Consider the following 16631-nt stretch of genomic DNA (forward strand, 5'->3'; position numbering starts at 1 on the left):
TCTGTCAATATTCATTAGCCTGTTTGTTCTTTATCAAGTTTACACAAGCCGAGTCTTCAGAGTAATTTTCGCACATTTCACTTTATATAATTAGACATATTACAATTTGTATTCTGACTTTAATAAAGTTGGTTAACTTAATTTGTCTTTTCTTCTCTTTTTTTTATGTTGGCTGTAGTTTTGGTGTCACATTACTGTATATTATTAATATACATTTCTGTCCTGTTCTATGTCACAAGTTGTTTGTTTTTTTTCATTTAGATGTAGCCTATCCTTTGTATTGCCACTGAGAGCTTAATCTCTTCCATTAAAGTGTATTGAACTATTTTCATGAAAATATGGAATCTTTTGCGGTAAACCACAATTATGTCTCCATTTTACATTACAGCAATGGAGCATGACCCATTGCCAATCAAAACCGCTTTCACGCTGCTGCGGCGTCATTCTGCGCAGACGCGGAACAATAAAGTGCAAGAAAAGGGAAGCGAGGAAGAAGTTCGTCATACTTCGGTTATGTCCAGTTGAAAGAGGAACAATTCACGGATACAAATACAGGTAGGAGAGTTGACATATCACAGAACATGTGGGAGCAATCTGGAAACCAGTTTTGTGCTCTTTCTGGACCACTAAATCAAAGTTATACGTAGATGTTGACAGTAGTGTCTTATTGACCTCATTCGCAAACTTGTTTTTTTTTTTGTGTGTGTGTTTATGTGTAAGTTTAGTAAACTTTTCTACGGTTAACCTGCTCAACAAAGCAAGAGTTTTGTTGAACTTTCAGCTCGGAGGCTGTTGATGTGAATCACAACCTCTCGCTGCGGGGAATTCTGTCAAACTGTCGAAGTGGCAAACAGCTGTTTGAACAAGATTGGTTTCATTTGTGCCCGCAAGTCCGCCCGAGAGCAGTCGTCGTTGTTGTTGTTGTTGTTGTCAGTTTTGTTTCTTTTGCACATTTTAATATTAACAGACAGACGTTACCTCGTACTCCCATCATTTATTTCTACGCCCCGCGTGACTCAGCGAAGTCCATCTATTTCGGGAGAAGGTGGGGCGCGGGCGGGCTGCGACCGATGGGAAACGACACGGACCGATCACAAGGTCTCTGACAAGTTGTTCAATAAAGTCATGCCGCGGCGTGACATATAATCTCCCGATTCCGGGTTCAATCTTGAGAAATAATAATAAATTAAACAGAACAGAGGCCTAATTATGATGCTTCTCTTTCAGAAAATACTGTACAAACGCTCTGAAGCTGTGAGTAGTGGTGGGAGGACATTTCCTTTTAGCTTCTGCGTTCAAGTACAGGTTTGATATCTTATTCCACACTTTTGAAGATTCACGTTTTGCATACGGCACTGGAGCCGGAGACACCAACAGACTTAACAAACTGGTTAAGAGGGCCGGCTCCATCATCGGCTGCAAACCGGACAGCCTGGAAAAGGTGGTGGAGAGGAGGACGCTGAACAAACTATTATCCATATTGGATAATCCTGACCACCCTCTCCACCACCTGCTGCAGGGACAGAGGAGCACTTTCTCCAAAAGACTCCTCCAGCTCCGCTGTCACAAGGACAGATACAGGAGATCACTCCTGATACAGGAGATCACTCCTGATACAGGAGATCACTCCTGCCGACCGCAATAAGACTGTATAATAACTGTACAATAACTCACCTCTGGCAAAATCCATCACACAACAATAACACTGTTGTCTGTGTTTCTTGGTTGTTTGTATATAATATATATAGATATATACTGTACTGTATATACTGTGCATTTTATATTTAATATTTTTTTTACTGCTATTTTATTGCTTTTATTATTCTATTATTATTATCTTATTGCTTCCTGTATGCTGCTGTAGCGAAAAAAAATTTCCCTTGGGGATTAATAAAGTAACTACCTAACCTACCTACAAATTAGGTGGTCATTTTATGTGCACTGAAGAACAAACTACTTAACAGCAAAATTAAGTCGTTAATAGATTTGACTCTGGCAGCTACAACAAAAGCAGCTTACACACTTACTAATCATCTAAATAACCCACGCATATATTATGTAATAAAGGAAGAGAGGCCATTTTGCTGCATAAAGCGTACTTTTAAATACATTTACTTACTTAAAGTAGTAATCACAAAGGTCTCCACTGAAGTAGAATGAGTTGATAGTGGTGACTGAGCCTCTGGCCTTTGTCTTTTCAGTATTACCGTCTGAGTGAACTGGGTGTTGGTGGCAACATTCCTGGACAAAAATCACACAAGGTGCACAGATAGCGACTGTTTTTTGTTTACCATGCGGCGGTTGTTCCGCCAGAGAGGGCAGGCGGTAGGCGGTAGCCCGGTTCACCGTGTCAATCAAGAAAGTCTGGATGCGCTCCATCGGAGATTGTTTCCAATCGACCTCAAATTACTTTTGAATTTTGCGCCAAAACTTACCAAGTTTAAAAGCTCCCCACCACTGTAGGCAGAGTAGATGTCAGTAAATGGCCATTGCAGACTTTGTGAAGTAAATTCAAGAATGCAAGCATACATGGTCCATTATTTTTGTTCTTCGATATTTGCGAATGTTGCTACAGCTGTTCATATCTCTTCATCCAGCTCTACCCCCAGCCTAACAAACACTTGACTTCAACACCATCACATTTAGCCAAACCTAACTGGTCCGTGATTGATAGGCCTTCAGAGTTCATGCAACCATGGGCTCCAGACTTTAATCACTGAAGACTGAAGCTGAGAGTGATAGGTGGGCATACACTTTTTTCACTGTAATATTGCTACTTTTACTTTTATTAAAAGATCTGAATACTTCTACCACCACTAGAACAAACTTTCAGCTTCAGCAAAGAGAACACGGGCTGATTCCCAGGTTTGAAGTGTGCTAATCAATATCATCCTTTTGATATAATTTTTAAAGGCAGGAAATAAAAAAGTGTTTTTAAAACATCAAAACCCACTGAGTTGTTGCAATGAAAGGCTGCAGCCTCTTGGTCCTCCAGCGGGACATTGTGCTCCTCACTGATAGGCCAAGGAATCCACTGTGTAGAGCTCAAATGATAAAAAAATTATGATGAGCAATTATTTGTTAAATAATTCACTAAATGCAAATATTTGCAGGTTACAGCTTCTCAAATGTGAGAATTTGCAGGGGTTTTTTTTCTGTCATTTTTAAAGTCGGGATCTCTGTTAATTGAAAACAGGCAGGTTTCAATTCCAAACAAAAGTACTACTCCCCACATTGAAAAGTAGGTTAATCTGTGTCGTAATCACAGCTCTAAAATATGACTAGTTGCTTAACTCACAGGCTTGTTGTTGGAAGTTCCTGTTGTTGGTCTTTATGTTTCTCCTTCACAAACACTGTTCCTCTCCGTTTAGTCTCCTATTATGTGCAGGACCCAACTTCAAAAATGACTGAGGGTGTCTGTTATTGTATTATTACTTTTTTAGGGTAGAAATTAAATAATTCGCAATAGTTTTGATAAGTCAAATATTGAATGTATTCAGCCTCTTAAGTGTTAGAATTTTCTCCCTTTTTTTTAAATCAAATTTTATCAAATATTTTGACACTTTTATACAGTTGGTTGGGACAAACCAAGCAATTTGAAGATGGGACCTCGGGCTCCGGGAAGCTTGGGCCTCCTTTTTGCAATATTTTCTGACAATGTACCCACTAAACGATTACGTGAAGAAAATATTCAGCAGTTTAATCAATAATTAAAATAATCGCAATGTGGAGCTCTGTTTATTTTTAAATACATTTCCGTGGTAACAGCTTTGGTTTCTGAGAGTTCCTTCCTGAAGGTACTGTCACTCTCTGCAGGCAAACTGCTGTTGATGTTGTCCCTGTGGTGGGGGCAGTGGCCCGTGCTGTCCTCAAATGGTACCTCTCCCTCTGGCGCCCTGGACAACAGGAGCTGCTTCAGCTCCACCCAGAGCACCGTCCTTACAGGACTTGACTTTGGAGGAGTGCCGGTTGTCCTACTGATCAACTTCTGTGTCTTTCTGGTATGTTTCTGTGTTCTGATAGAATTCTGATCAAGTGACAGAAGACTGGAAATCTTGTGACCTGATGTTCTTTCCATTTTGTTCTCAAAGGCAGAATTTATTCAGGAAATATATTTCTTAATTGTTTAGAATGAATATAGATACCCCTTTTAATGTTATGATAGCCCACATAAGCTCTTCCCACAATACAAAAATAAGCCATAGCAATAATACATCGCCTCTTTTCTTGCCACCCACAGATTTTGGTGACCATCTTTTCGATCATCAGGAGAACGTTCTGGGACTACGGACGTTTAGCTCTTGTTGCTGACAGCGATGGGTCAGTTAATAATCTTTTTTTTTCTTTCAGTTTTAAGCTTTAGGAGGTGTGGTAGACATCAAGATGAGACTATGTAAACCTAGTGTAATTTTAAACTAAATCTTTTGGTTTATCTGTCTTAGTTTGATGAAGTCTTTGACACAAAGCTTGTATCAGGTTCACAGAGTCAGTACACCGTCACTATGGACATTTGTCATCCAACATGTCCACTGTGGATGACCCTGAACTTGAACTGGTATGTAAAAGAACATCTGGAATCCCTTTAAAACAAACTATTTATGAATGCAATGCACTTAATTAAATCATTTTGAACTTCTCTTAGCTGCATTTTGAGATAATGTTTGTTTTACTGACATGCTACTGTACACATTTTTTTTTTGGTCTCAACATGTTTTCTTTATCAATATAAAGTTTATTGTATGTTAGTGTAATGAAATATCTCTCCTTCTGTTCAGGGATTCTGCTCTTGGTTGCCTTACGTCATTACAATGGAGTAAGTGTTGTCTTGTTTTGTGGTCAATGTTTCTCAACTTCTCTCATTTATTTCATTATGCTTTGTATACAAGGTGCAGCATTTGAGGTGTAGCTCCTCCTAATCTGTACTGTGTGTGTGTGTGTGTGTGTGTGTGTGTGTGTGTGTGTGTGTGTGTGTGTGTGTGTGTGTGTGTGTGTGTGTGTGTGTGTGTGTGTGTGTGTGTGTGTGTGTGTGTGTGTGTTTCAGTACGGAAAAGATCAAAATCAAATGTGGCATGGATGCTGTTCATTACCTGTCCTTCCAGCGTCATCTGATTGCCCTGCTGGTGGTTATCACCATCACCTCCCTCGCAATCATAATGCCTGTCAATTTGAGTGGACACCTGCTGAGTGGGTTTGACATGACGCCGTACACTTTACCTCTAAACAACACAAGTGTAAAATGATGACAACCAGCGTTTATTTAATGACTAAATGCAAAGAAACACGTCGATTTACGTAACTCTCGGGCTATTTTATGTGCTGAGTACAGATCAGACGTGAAGAAAGCAGTCGAAACTCAGGAACCGTGCTGTCCACTTCACATTCAGTTAAAGCGAGGATTATGTTGCTTGCACTCTGATCTCTTTTTCTTCATGTTTTTGTCTCTACTTATTTACTTTTTGTGAGGAAAAAAAACGTGGTTTGTTTCTTTCAGGAGATGATCCTCAGAACTTCGGGAGGACAACTATTGGGAATCTTCCAAATGGGTAACTACAGCATAAGAGAATGTCATTATACATCAACAAAGTTTATGTTTTAGAGATATTGTTGTTTGACCACGTCAAAATATTTACAGCTTGTCTAACTTTTGTTTTTTCTAGCGACAAACTGTTATGGCTGCACACGATTTTCGCAGTTCTCTACCTGACCCTCACAGTTATGGTGCTGCGACATCACACATCACAAATGAAAGGCATACGCAGAGAGACAGTGAGTCTCTGACTACTCACACTACAGGACTGGATGCTATGTGATGTAAAGTTATGATCATCTACGCGTAGGAGGCGTTCACATCTGACTTGTTTTGTCCTGATCGTCTTGACTTTCGGTTCCGTTTGGTTTGGTCTGAACCAAAACATCAGGCGTGAAAGGTGTCTCGGACCAAAGGACCAAACTTTGGTCCAACCAGAAGAGGTGGTCTCAGTCCAGTTCAAACTGAACCACGGTTCTGTGTAATTGTGATGTAAAAACAGTGTTTAGATGGTTTGGACTTTCACACCAATTACAGGAAGTTGAGGCTGTCGTCGCCGATTAAACGATAGAAGTAGGAAAAGAACTGGAAGAGAATTAAAATTGAGCCACGGGAGCACACAGACAAAGTATTTCGTCGTAATTTGGCCCGACAAAGAAATTAGAAGTCAAGTTGAAAAAACAACAACTTGTATTCGGAAAGGTAATAATAATAATATAGTGGCAACTTAATAAAACTGTTGTCAAGTATAAGCAGTACATGCAGGTGATGATGACAGAACGTAGGTAGGTCATGTTTTTTTGTTTTCTTTAGCGCGCTCGCAAAATTGTAACAGGAAACCACAACCAACCGGATCAAATGTACAATGTAAAAAAGAAAAACCACACAAACCTTGCTTTAGACATCGGTCCAAACTTGCAGGTGTGAAAGGACATTATTCTTTTATTTCCTTAAACTTTGTCTATGAGGAGTTAAGTGCACAATGATTACACAGCAGATTACAGTCTTTAGTGCTTGATTGACACGGTGCTGGTGTCAAACCCTCACATCACTCTGGCTTTCTTTTCGTAGACCAGAAACTCCTTGTTTGTGTGTTCAGTACCTAAATCAGCAACAGCAGAAGCTGTAAAGACCCATTTCACGTGAGTAAACTTAACTGTAAACAGTTTTTAGATTTGTGTGATTTGTCGTGCGTGTTGGCATAAAGACTCGTGACCGCCTCCATTTCTCAATGTCAGCACTCTTTTCCCCGTAGAGAGGCGTACCCCTCCTGTCAAGTGTGTTCTGTGACCTTGGGCTATGACGTCGCCAAACTCATGCACCTAGATAAGGAAAGGTGAGAAACTGGAAGTAACTGTTACATGCAAAGCGTGTGCAAGTGAGCATGGCCACAAAGTCATATTAACCAGCTCACTGCCTTTTTTTGCATTTCAGTTATTTGAAATTGTTTCAGATTTTCTGCACATATCTTCATAGTAAATGGTTCAAGCGGTCCATGTTTAGACGTGTGTATTTAAAGAATGTTTACCTTAGCTTCACTGAGTAAAAACAACTTCTCTGTGTTTGCCTTCATGTTTTTTTCACCCAAGGATACGAGCTGGGAAAAACCTGCGCTATTACGAGCGTGCCCTCGAGAAAACAGGGACGCATAAGCTGATCAACCCCCATTTGTGTAATTGCTTCTGTTGCTGCGCCAACAATGAGAAGGTGAGATGGACCACATGATCCGAGACTCGCATGCACAGTGCCTGAGTTTGAATTTTGGTATGTAGAGCAAAGTAAAAAAAACTATAATAGACGACATGTTTGAATTAAAGAATGTTTTGTGTGTATGTGTTGTCTCAGGTTGATGCTATAGCGTACTATAGTACTAAAGAAAAAGATCTGCTCATGGAGGTGAGAAATCAGACAGAAATTGTGCCGGAGCACCCACTGGGGATTGCCTTCGTCACCTTACAGACCGTGGCAATGGCCAAGTAGTGAGTACCAAATTTAAGTGTCTTTTTATCAGTGCTTGCGGCACAGTTTGTACTACCTTTGTGAAGTTTAGTTGTGACTGAATCAGACAGCCATTGATCCAGCTTAATTGTAATTTTACTTTGGCCATCCATTGCTACTGTTTCCATGGCACTTATTTTTGTTTTAAATGGAGTAACGTGCTCCCGACAGGGACGCAAGCTTTGGCACGCAGTGTGTGTCGATATTTTCTAGAAGCATCAGCATGATGTGGGGTGAAAATGTTTGTCCCGTGGCCCGATCAAGATTGTTATCTTGCAATTTGTTTGTCACCACATGACTTTTTACTTTTTAAAGAGGCCTTTAGGCGACAAGCTGGTGAATGTACATCGCTAACGGCCGTCATTTCCCCGCTGCAGCATTCTGAAAGACTTCAATGCACTCGAGTGTGGTGGCACAAGCTGCCGTGGGAGAGAGCCCCAGCCCTCGTCCAACAGCAAAACTCTGAAAGTGAACAAGTGGCGCGTCAGCTTTGCACCACATCCCAAAAATGTGTTTTGGTAAGGTCTGAAACACCTTCCCTTCACACGGCACGCACATCATATGACATGGCATTAATAGTACTGCTGTCAACAGGGTTAGGCAATAACTTAATATTCTCATTGTTGTTTGACTTTTTTTCCCCCGTGGAAGTGAATGATTCCAATTAAACTGTAATGAAACCAAATGTTTGAAGTTTTAGGCTTTGTTTGTCTGACATATTTCGTCGTATTGAAATTCATCCGTACAATACTGTATGTGGTGTTGCATACATTTGCACTATTGTAGCTATATTGGCACGTGGAAATTGCTCTTAATAATATTATTAGAATTGATTTCAAGCATTATCATATTATTAAGCATTGACGAGGTATTTTACACACGCTCACGCTTCTGAGTGAACTATAATTGTTCCTGTGGATCGTCTGATCTGTGAAATTTTACCAAATGACCTACGAGTAAAATCTTTTTTGATTTAGTGCACTGAGGAAGAGGAATACTGTAACACATTGTGAGGGAGGATTCCGTTTTTTTTTTCTTCTTTCTGTGTAACTGTCCTGTTGTTCTGTTTTTCTTACCTTACAGGGACAATCTCTCAGTGCGGGGTTTTTCCTGGTTCCTGCGCTATGTGATGATAAACTTCTTCCTATTTTTCCTGCTCACCTTTCTCACGACTCCCACCATCATCATCAACACCATGGACAAGTTCAACGTGACAAAGCCTATTTACTTTCTGAATGTGAGGCTGACACATACACACACATAGCTGTCACAGTTTTACTGTCAGAGGTACAGAGGTTGCTTTATGTTTTTTTGTTTTTTTTTCACCTTAGAGCCCCATCATCAGTCAGTTCTTCCCAACACTCCTGCTGTGGTCCTTCTCTGCATTGCTGCCTACGATCGTGTACTATTCTACACTGGGAGAGGCACACTGGACCAGGTATAACACACACAAACACACACACACACACAGGGTTGTGTACTGATCCGGTTTTGTCATCAAAGGTAAATATTTGATCTGACTGCTGTCTGTGTCTCAGGTCCAGTGAGCAGCTGAGCATGATGCGCAAGTTGTACTTCTTCCTGCTCTTCATGGTACTCATTCTCCCTTCACTAGGACTTACCAGGTAATTTTCAAAAATAATAAAATACCAAATTAAAGTGTGAATGTCAATTAGCAAGTGAACAGATGTATTTAGGTATAACAGAATTGACCCTGCGTAACATTTTCTCTGTTCTTCCTCATTAGTCTTGCAGTGTTTTTCCGCTGGCTGTTTGATAAAGAGTTTCTCTCAGGCGGGAAACTCAGGTTTGAGTAAGTAATCCATCTTTTTTGCTTCCTACGTTTTTTTAAAGAAAAATGTACTTACTTGATTTAAGTTTAAGAACATTGTAAAGAGATTTGTAGGCTATGTCACTTTAACTGACATCAAGCAGGTTTTAGTTACATCGTACAGGTTCAGCTGCATTCAAGTTTCTGTGTTTGACCCACTAGTGTTGCATGTATTGTTTTAGAATATAGTCGTAGTTACTTTGCATACTAACAATATGATTATTATTTTTTTGAGGAAAAAAATTATTTTTATTCTGCATGTTAAACCTCTTTTCTCTTTCCTTTCGTTCATTACACCAGATGTGTGTTTTTACCAGACCAAGGGGCATTTTTTGTCAACTATGTGATCGCATCAGGCCTGTTGGGCTCTGGGATGGAGTTGTTGCGGTTGCCAGGGTTACTCCTTTACATCATACGTTTGGCATTTGCTAGCTCTGCTGCTGAGAGAGCATACGTCAAACAGGTTTGTAACAGCATTACCAGCTTTTAGTAGGGCCTGCTTTATCATCATTTTTTTTTAAATTTTTATAGCAATATATTAGTGTCGTTTGTCAACTGTCGTATCATACATGGCTACCACATTTATAATGTACTTCCTCTATGAAGGCATGCAGAGTGTTCCAGACTAGTCAATGTGTATTACAAATATACATCAAAGTGCTTCTGACTAAATGCATTTATGGTGTAAACTCAAGTCAGTGAAAAAGTTAAAGAAGACGAACGGAATATTTTGTTAGTAGTTACTTTCTCAGCTGCACCACAACATTTACAAGCCAGCTCACTTGTTTGGACTTCTGTTTACAGAACCAGGCCTACGAGTTTGAATATGGAGCCATGTATGGCTGGAGTCTCTGTGTGTTTACTGTCATAATGGCTTACAGCATCATTTGTCCTATCATCGTGCCTTTTGGTGAGTAGTTACAATGACTGTAAACAAAGCATGCACACACTCAACCTCATGTTGGTTCTTTAGTTCTTTCACTTCATTGCCGCTTCATTTGTCTGATATTCATTTCTATACCGCTTCTTAAATTCTTTGTGTCTGACTCCACTAGGTCTCCTGTACATGTTGCTGAAGCACCTGGTGGACAAACACAACCTGTACTTTGCTTATCTGCCTGCTCGCCTAGAACAGCAGGTCCACCTGGGAGCTGTCAATCAAGCTCTGGCCGCACCTATCATCTGCCTAATATGGCTTTACTTCTTCTCAGTGCTCAGAGCAGGTGAGAAACAAGTGTGTGCTAAACCTGGTTAAATACATCAGTAAATATAACCTGAGATTCTCCAACAGCAATTTACCATTTTACCATTGCCGGTGAGGTTAATTACAGAGGCCACTCAAAATAGAAGATTTTTTAAGGTCATATATAAGTTACAAAATTTCATATACACAGAATTTGTGTTAGGATTACATTCTTGACAGCCATTACGTTTTTTTAATCAGATGTAACTTTAATCTGTCAAATCGTACAGTTTTTACGTGGAACTCATACTTACGTATCACTGAAGTCTTAATGTTTCAAGCTTAACTTTTAAAGAGCAGCAAAAGCTCACACACCACATGTCTGTCCACATTTAAAGGTTTTCCCGCAGATACTTGGTAAGTAAAAATCTATGTGTGTGTGTGTGTGTGTGTGTGTGTGTGTGTGTGTGTGTGTGTGTGTGTGTGTGTGTGTGTGTGTGTGTGTGTGTGTGTGGCGTCTCAGGCTTCTGGAATCCCACGTCTCTATTCACGCTGGTGGTCCTGTGTATCACCGTCCTCATCTGTATCAGCTACAGCTGCTTTGGCCATTTTAAGTACCTCAGTCCACACAACTATGGGGTGAGCGTTTCTTCATGTGTGAATATTCTGTTAGCTGCTTTGTCAGCTGTCACATCGAGAACCATATTGTTTGTGCTCTTTTTCAGGTCAAACAGGATGACGACAATAAAATAGAGGGAGTGGAAGAAAACACTACGGTACTGGACAAATTCCACAGTATAAATAAGCTAATAGACATATTCAGGCGAGGTCTGACCTCTAGTTAACCTCCCTGTATGTTTATTTGACATCCTTCTTATGTTAGCTATTAACCAAGTAATAACTTACATGATGGCTGATAACAACTACAGGAAAATTACAAGACATTTGGGGATTATAGAATTGAGAGAATTACAATTGAAGAATCCCGATGAGTTGTTCATGCAGTGAAGTTTATTATTAAACACATCGGGAGAATAAAAGGGCAGACCAAAAATGAATATGGAGGAGCACATTTAGTAGTGCCTCTTTTTGTTTACAGTGCTCATCTCCTCGTTACCGTGTATTTACAGGTTTACCTTCCCAGAGTGTTGAATACCAAATCACCTGTGAGTGGCTTACAAGAGGCTAAAGCTGGGCAGTGTTACGGCTCTACGGAGCACAGCCCGACCCACGGCTTCAGCCCAGTGGACGAAAGCATGTCAGATGCTTGAGGTAACGTATTTTTACCGCTGAGTCAAAGTCTGAAGTCAAAGACTATAAACCTGATTCCTTCACGAGTTTGATCAACGGCTGTCCCGCTGAGTCCAGTGGCTTCTACTGATCAACGCTAACAAACTACTGTCCAACTTTCATACTTTCTGCTATGCAATATACAACCTTGTTTCAAAAAAGTTGGGACGCTGTGTAAAATGTAAATAAAAACTGAATGCAAGGATTTGCAAATCACATAAACCCATATTTAATTGCAAATAGACCAAAGACAACATATCAAATGTTGAAACTGAGAAATGTTTTGGTTTTAGGAAAATGATATGCTCAGTTTGAATTTGATGCCAGCAACACGTATCAATAAGTTGGGACAAGGGCATGTTTACCACTTTGTATCCTCACCTCGTCTTTTAACAACACTCTGCAAATGTTCGGGGACTGAGGTGACCAGTTGCTGGAGTTTTGAAAGTGAAATGTTGTCCCATGCTTACCTGATATGGGATTTCAGCTGCTCTACGGTTTGGAGTCTCCTTTGTCATATTTTTCATTTCATGATGCCCCAATTTTTTTCAATGGGCGACAGGCCGGGACTGCATGCAGGCCAGTTAAGTACCCGGACTCTTCTAGTTGAGAGCCACGTAGTTGTAATATGTGCAGAATGTGGTTTGGCATTGTTTTCATCTGGCTACTTATTTGCACGGTACAGTTTTAACTTGCATTTGATAGATGCGGCTATGAGCTGTGTTCCCAGATACTTATTTTCGGAAGTGTTTTAAACACCGAATCATGGCCCAAAGATCAAGGGCATCCAATATTGGTTTTCAGCTTTTTGTCCCTTGGTTTCTCTAGATTCTCTGAATCTGAATGATATCCTCAAATTCTTTGCAATTTTATGTTGAGGAACCGTACTCTTAATTGTTTGCTCACACAGTCTTTCACAGAGTGATGAATCCCTCCGCATCTTCACTGCTGAGACTCTGCCTCTGCGAGATGCTCTTTTTAAACTCAATCATGTTACTGATCCATTGCACGTTAACCTAATTATTTGTGCGAGGTTCAGGCAGGTGTTTCTTTTAGCATTAAACAACTTTTCCAGTCATTTGTTGCCACTGTCCCAACTTTTTTTGAAACAGCCAATAAATTCAAAATGAGCATATATTTTTCATAAAACAATATCAATTTTCATTTTGAACATTTGATATGTTTTCTTTGTTCTATGTTTAATTAAATATAGGTTTACATGATTTGCAAATCATTTCATTGTGTTTTTATATTTCACACAGCGTCACAACTTTTTTGGAAACAGGGTTGTACATGTTTGAGACCTTTCTGAAAAGGATTCAATTCAGAGTCATGTTTTACCAAAACGTTTATGACATTTATATTAAACTGGTGAAAGACCGCCAGGCTTCATTTGTTGCAGATGCTGGTAACAGGCCTGCAGTGCAGATACTGAAGAGGTGGAGCTTGCTGTTTGTTCCCTGATCTTGCTATGCTTTCTGCACAGTGCCTTTTATTTTCAATACTCGAGCACCTGCCAAGGGAATAACTTAACAATACACTTTGTTGTCTTCCTTGTTTTTTACTAAAAAGAGCTTAATGTTTTTACTGTCGGTATTTGATATTTCCGGAGGTTTACAATTAAAACGTAATTTTGTATGTTTGAGCCCTTATGCTCATTGTTGTATAAAGTCAGACAATCACACTGTATAATTAATGAAGGAATGTTTGAAACAGGCCAAATTTTTTATTGTATTTTCTTTTCTTGTGTTTTGCAGCTTTTTAAAGTAAATCCTAAAAGAAAATCTGTTCATTGTTCAGTTACTGGTAATAAGTGTTGCGTCTCCAAAGTTGAACAGATAAGATGTCTCTAGATGTTTTATGTTAAGAGCAAATCCTGCCTTTGTTTTGCAGCTGGTGATATCAATTCCTGTATTAAATCTCATGCAGTTTTAAATTGCAGACATTAGGAACAAATTAATAGCTATGAGCTCATCTTGTCATTGGGGGGCACTGTTGAGCTACGGTGGGCTGCTGTAACCTCTGAAATATTCATAAAGCATTAAAAAAAAAAAAAAAGGTCAAATGCACAGTGATGCATTGAGGATTTCTAACTTATTCTGACATTGGTATGAGCCAGTTTACATGGTGACAATACCAACTGCTCCACCCCCTCACCTGATCCTTCACTATTGTCTCCTTCTCTGTTCCCTTTTCCTGTTGCTTCCTCTCTCTCCTGCCCTTTTCCCCTTTCTCACCACGCTACCTGCCTCAGCTGAGAAACACCACTGTTGTCAAATAAAGGGCTTTTAGGGTGCCACAGTGATTGGCACAGTTGTTAAATATGGGCAATGAAGTGCTAAACTAACACATCTAGGTTAGGAGCTGTAGTGAAAGGAGAGGTTTGAACTGCTGTACAATAATGGAGCCTCACAGTTGCTCTTAAGGAACAAAAACCAGTTCAGGAACAGCAACTACTGAAGCGGTCATAATGGTTTTAAGACAACTACTTCCTCACCCAAGCGTCCAACTCACGTGCACATATTCACCTTACATACAAACATACATAGAAGTATGTAACTTAGATCGAGTTTAATGTTTTTGAGCAATATAAATGTCAAAGATAGAGATCTGTTGCACAAAGGTTATTGACCGGGCTTTACCCAGAATGTCAGACAAAGATTAACTATTGCAAAACAGTTCCGTCTCAAGTGTTATTTTATCATCTGTATGTGATTATGCAATACTGACAGCACACTTGCATGATCTCCAGGCTGTTGAAATTGGTAATACAAGCCATAATACAACCTGTTTTTTGGTGAAAATCTAAACAATCAGACAAACATACACAGCACGACTCCCATGGAAAGCGATTTGGAAAGCGATCTGAACCTCAACACGGTCACATGAGAAAGTTGTGCAGGGCCAGGATGCGGGGGCACTAATAACTTGAGAATACTCTCATGCGGTTCCGAGGATGAGCTGGAAATTAAGACAAGAGTTCGATACCTGATACGCTGTCTGTACTTTGTGTATATCATTATATACACATGGTCACCGCTCGAGAGGATTTCTTTTTCTTCTTCTTCTTCTTCTTCTTCTTCTTCTTCTTCTTCTTCTGCTAGCTCAGTGGAGCAGTGTGGGTGTGAAGGCTGCAGGAGCCTGGGAAGAAGCTCTGTCCAGCAGCCAGAACTAGTTTTCCAAAACCACTCAGCAAACTTTGACCCGATGTCAAAAGTACCACAAATTTGCTTGGCTCTGCTCCGGCCCACATGGTTCTCGACTTCTAGTTAGGGGTGTGTGAAAGTCTGATCTGAAGTTTCATGTAAACTTGGAGCGGCTTGAGGCATCTCGTTCAGAAAGCTCACTCCTCAGATGTTCACATCGACAGTTTGTGGTTTTACACTAAAGTGCTCTTTACTTAACCATGTAAATGTTCCAACTCTCGCATACCTCTCTAATTCTCATTTCCCCTGCTTAGCTGTTGTCTTTATTTAAATAGAGAAATACATGGCAGTTGAAAAAAAATAATTTACAAAGACATATAGTTTTGAAAAAGCCCCTTTAAATTTGTTTGGTAATGCTTTGTTTTCATGGGTCTGTAATTTTCTAATAGTTTCCCAACAATTTCCGAGAAACGTCTTGGAAAAGAGCTGTGCAATTTGGTACAAATGACAGGGAAAATAAGCATTTCCTGAGAAGAAAAGCTCAATTTAAACCCAAGTAAATATTCATTCTTTATTTATTCATCATTGGAAACTCATTCTCTGCGTGTGCTGAATTTTGCGCTCGCCTTTTTGTGTTTTATTGATCAGATATTTCCTGAATAAACGACTCAAGGTTCATCAGCGCCTAATTTGAATGACTTAATTGGAAACAATTGAACATGGTCTCTTGGTACCAAATGGCATGGGAAACTATTTGGAATTTACAGACCATTTGCACTTTATAAGAACAGAAATACTCCTAAAGATCACAATCACTCCTCCTCATTTCCCAAACTATTCCTTTTAAACAGTTGTGACCAAAATATACAGGATTTGTACAGTTGAAAAAGCAACTTCACAGTGAACTTTGGTGGTCATATCAATGAGACACGGATCCTGCATGATCTCAAACATATCATTTCTACATATATATATATATATATATATCTACAACAAGCTAATACTGGCGGCCATATTAGCCTCATCACTTTATCAATCGATTTCTAATATAATCCTAAATGAAAAACGAGAAAGTGTTAATAATAAAAAGAAGATTAAACAGAGAAAGTAAAAAAAAAAAAAAAAAAATCTACTTTTAAATTCAAGGGAAATAGATAAAACCAATTTGATTATGAGAATTATTGGTTTTCAGCCCAGCAGGTCAAATGAAACAGCAGTGATTTAGCCTGCAAGGTATTACTAGCGCACACAATACGCCCTTCTCTTGATCAAAATATTTACCCAGTGTTAATCCAGAACCTCTCTGACTCTTTTGTGTAGGTGTGCACACCACTGAACTCAGTGCCCTCAATGCATTCTTGGTATTGTTGTCGTCTGTGCTTTTGTATACCACAGACGCTATTATTTAGTCACTTCACTCCCTCTCTCTCAGTATTCACTTAATTCTGCACTCCCAGGCCACTGAACTTAAGAAAGAGCCCCTGTGTGTGTTTGTGTGTTTGTGTGTGTGTGTGTGTGTGTGTGTGTGTGTGTGTATCAAATAAGAATTAAACCCATTTAGAGTTCGTAGGTTTTGGGGTCAGATTTCCTTCATGTCACCACCAAGATCGATGGATGTGACCTCTGACTGCTCCAATTTGTATATAAACACGGCAA

The 16631-nt window shown here is 39.6% G+C and overlaps 1 protein-coding gene across 2 annotated transcripts; it reads left to right on the top strand.

The window, feature by feature from the left end:
- The first annotated feature begins 463 nt into the window (after positions 1-463).
- Positions 464-16103, top strand: tmem63a (transmembrane protein 63A). 2 transcript variants are annotated; one of them, XM_069723836.1, is made up of 24 exons: positions 464-555; positions 3817-4001; positions 4241-4320; positions 4477-4555; positions 4776-4813; positions 5042-5184; positions 5492-5543; positions 5658-5766; positions 6599-6669; positions 6783-6863; positions 7117-7234; positions 7373-7506; positions 7903-8043; positions 8609-8762; positions 8857-8963; positions 9064-9150; positions 9273-9338; positions 9657-9819; positions 10161-10266; positions 10412-10579; positions 11063-11178; positions 11265-11315; positions 11670-11811; positions 13232-16103. In XM_069723836.1, the coding sequence occupies exons 2-23, from the start codon at positions 3831-3833 to the stop codon at positions 11808-11810; spliced, it is 2376 nt and encodes a 791-aa protein (XP_069579937.1). In that variant the 5' UTR covers positions 464-555; positions 3817-3830; the 3' UTR covers position 11811; positions 13232-16103. The 2 variants fall into 2 exon arrangements, with proteins under 2 accessions (XP_069579937.1, XP_069579938.1); XM_069723837.1 differs by having other exon boundaries at positions 13587-16103.
- Positions 16104-16631: the final 528 nt, after the last annotated feature.

This window comes from Brachyistius frenatus, unplaced genomic scaffold (genome assembly GCF_029030835.1).
Source record: "Brachyistius frenatus isolate BFR_SWC_R1_liver_20210118 unplaced genomic scaffold, ASM2903083v1 Contig_347, whole genome shotgun sequence".
Lineage (NCBI taxonomy): Eukaryota > Metazoa > Chordata > Actinopteri > Embiotocidae > Brachyistius > Brachyistius frenatus.

What these genes read in the sequence shown, in the direction of transcription:
- tmem63a (XM_069723836.1), top strand. Translation starts at nt 3,831, where the DNA reads ATGTTGTCCCTGTGGTGGGGGCAGTGGCCCGTGCTGTCCTCAAATGGT. An exon ending in ATGCACCTAGATAAGGAAAG is followed by an intron (nt 6,864 to 7,116) that starts GTGAGAAACTGG and finishes TTTTCACCCAAG; the next exon opens with GATACGAGCTGGGAAAAACC. An exon ending in GGCGGGAAACTCAGGTTTGA is followed by an intron (nt 9,339 to 9,656) that starts GTAAGTAATCCA and finishes TCATTACACCAG; the next exon opens with ATGTGTGTTTTTACCAGACC.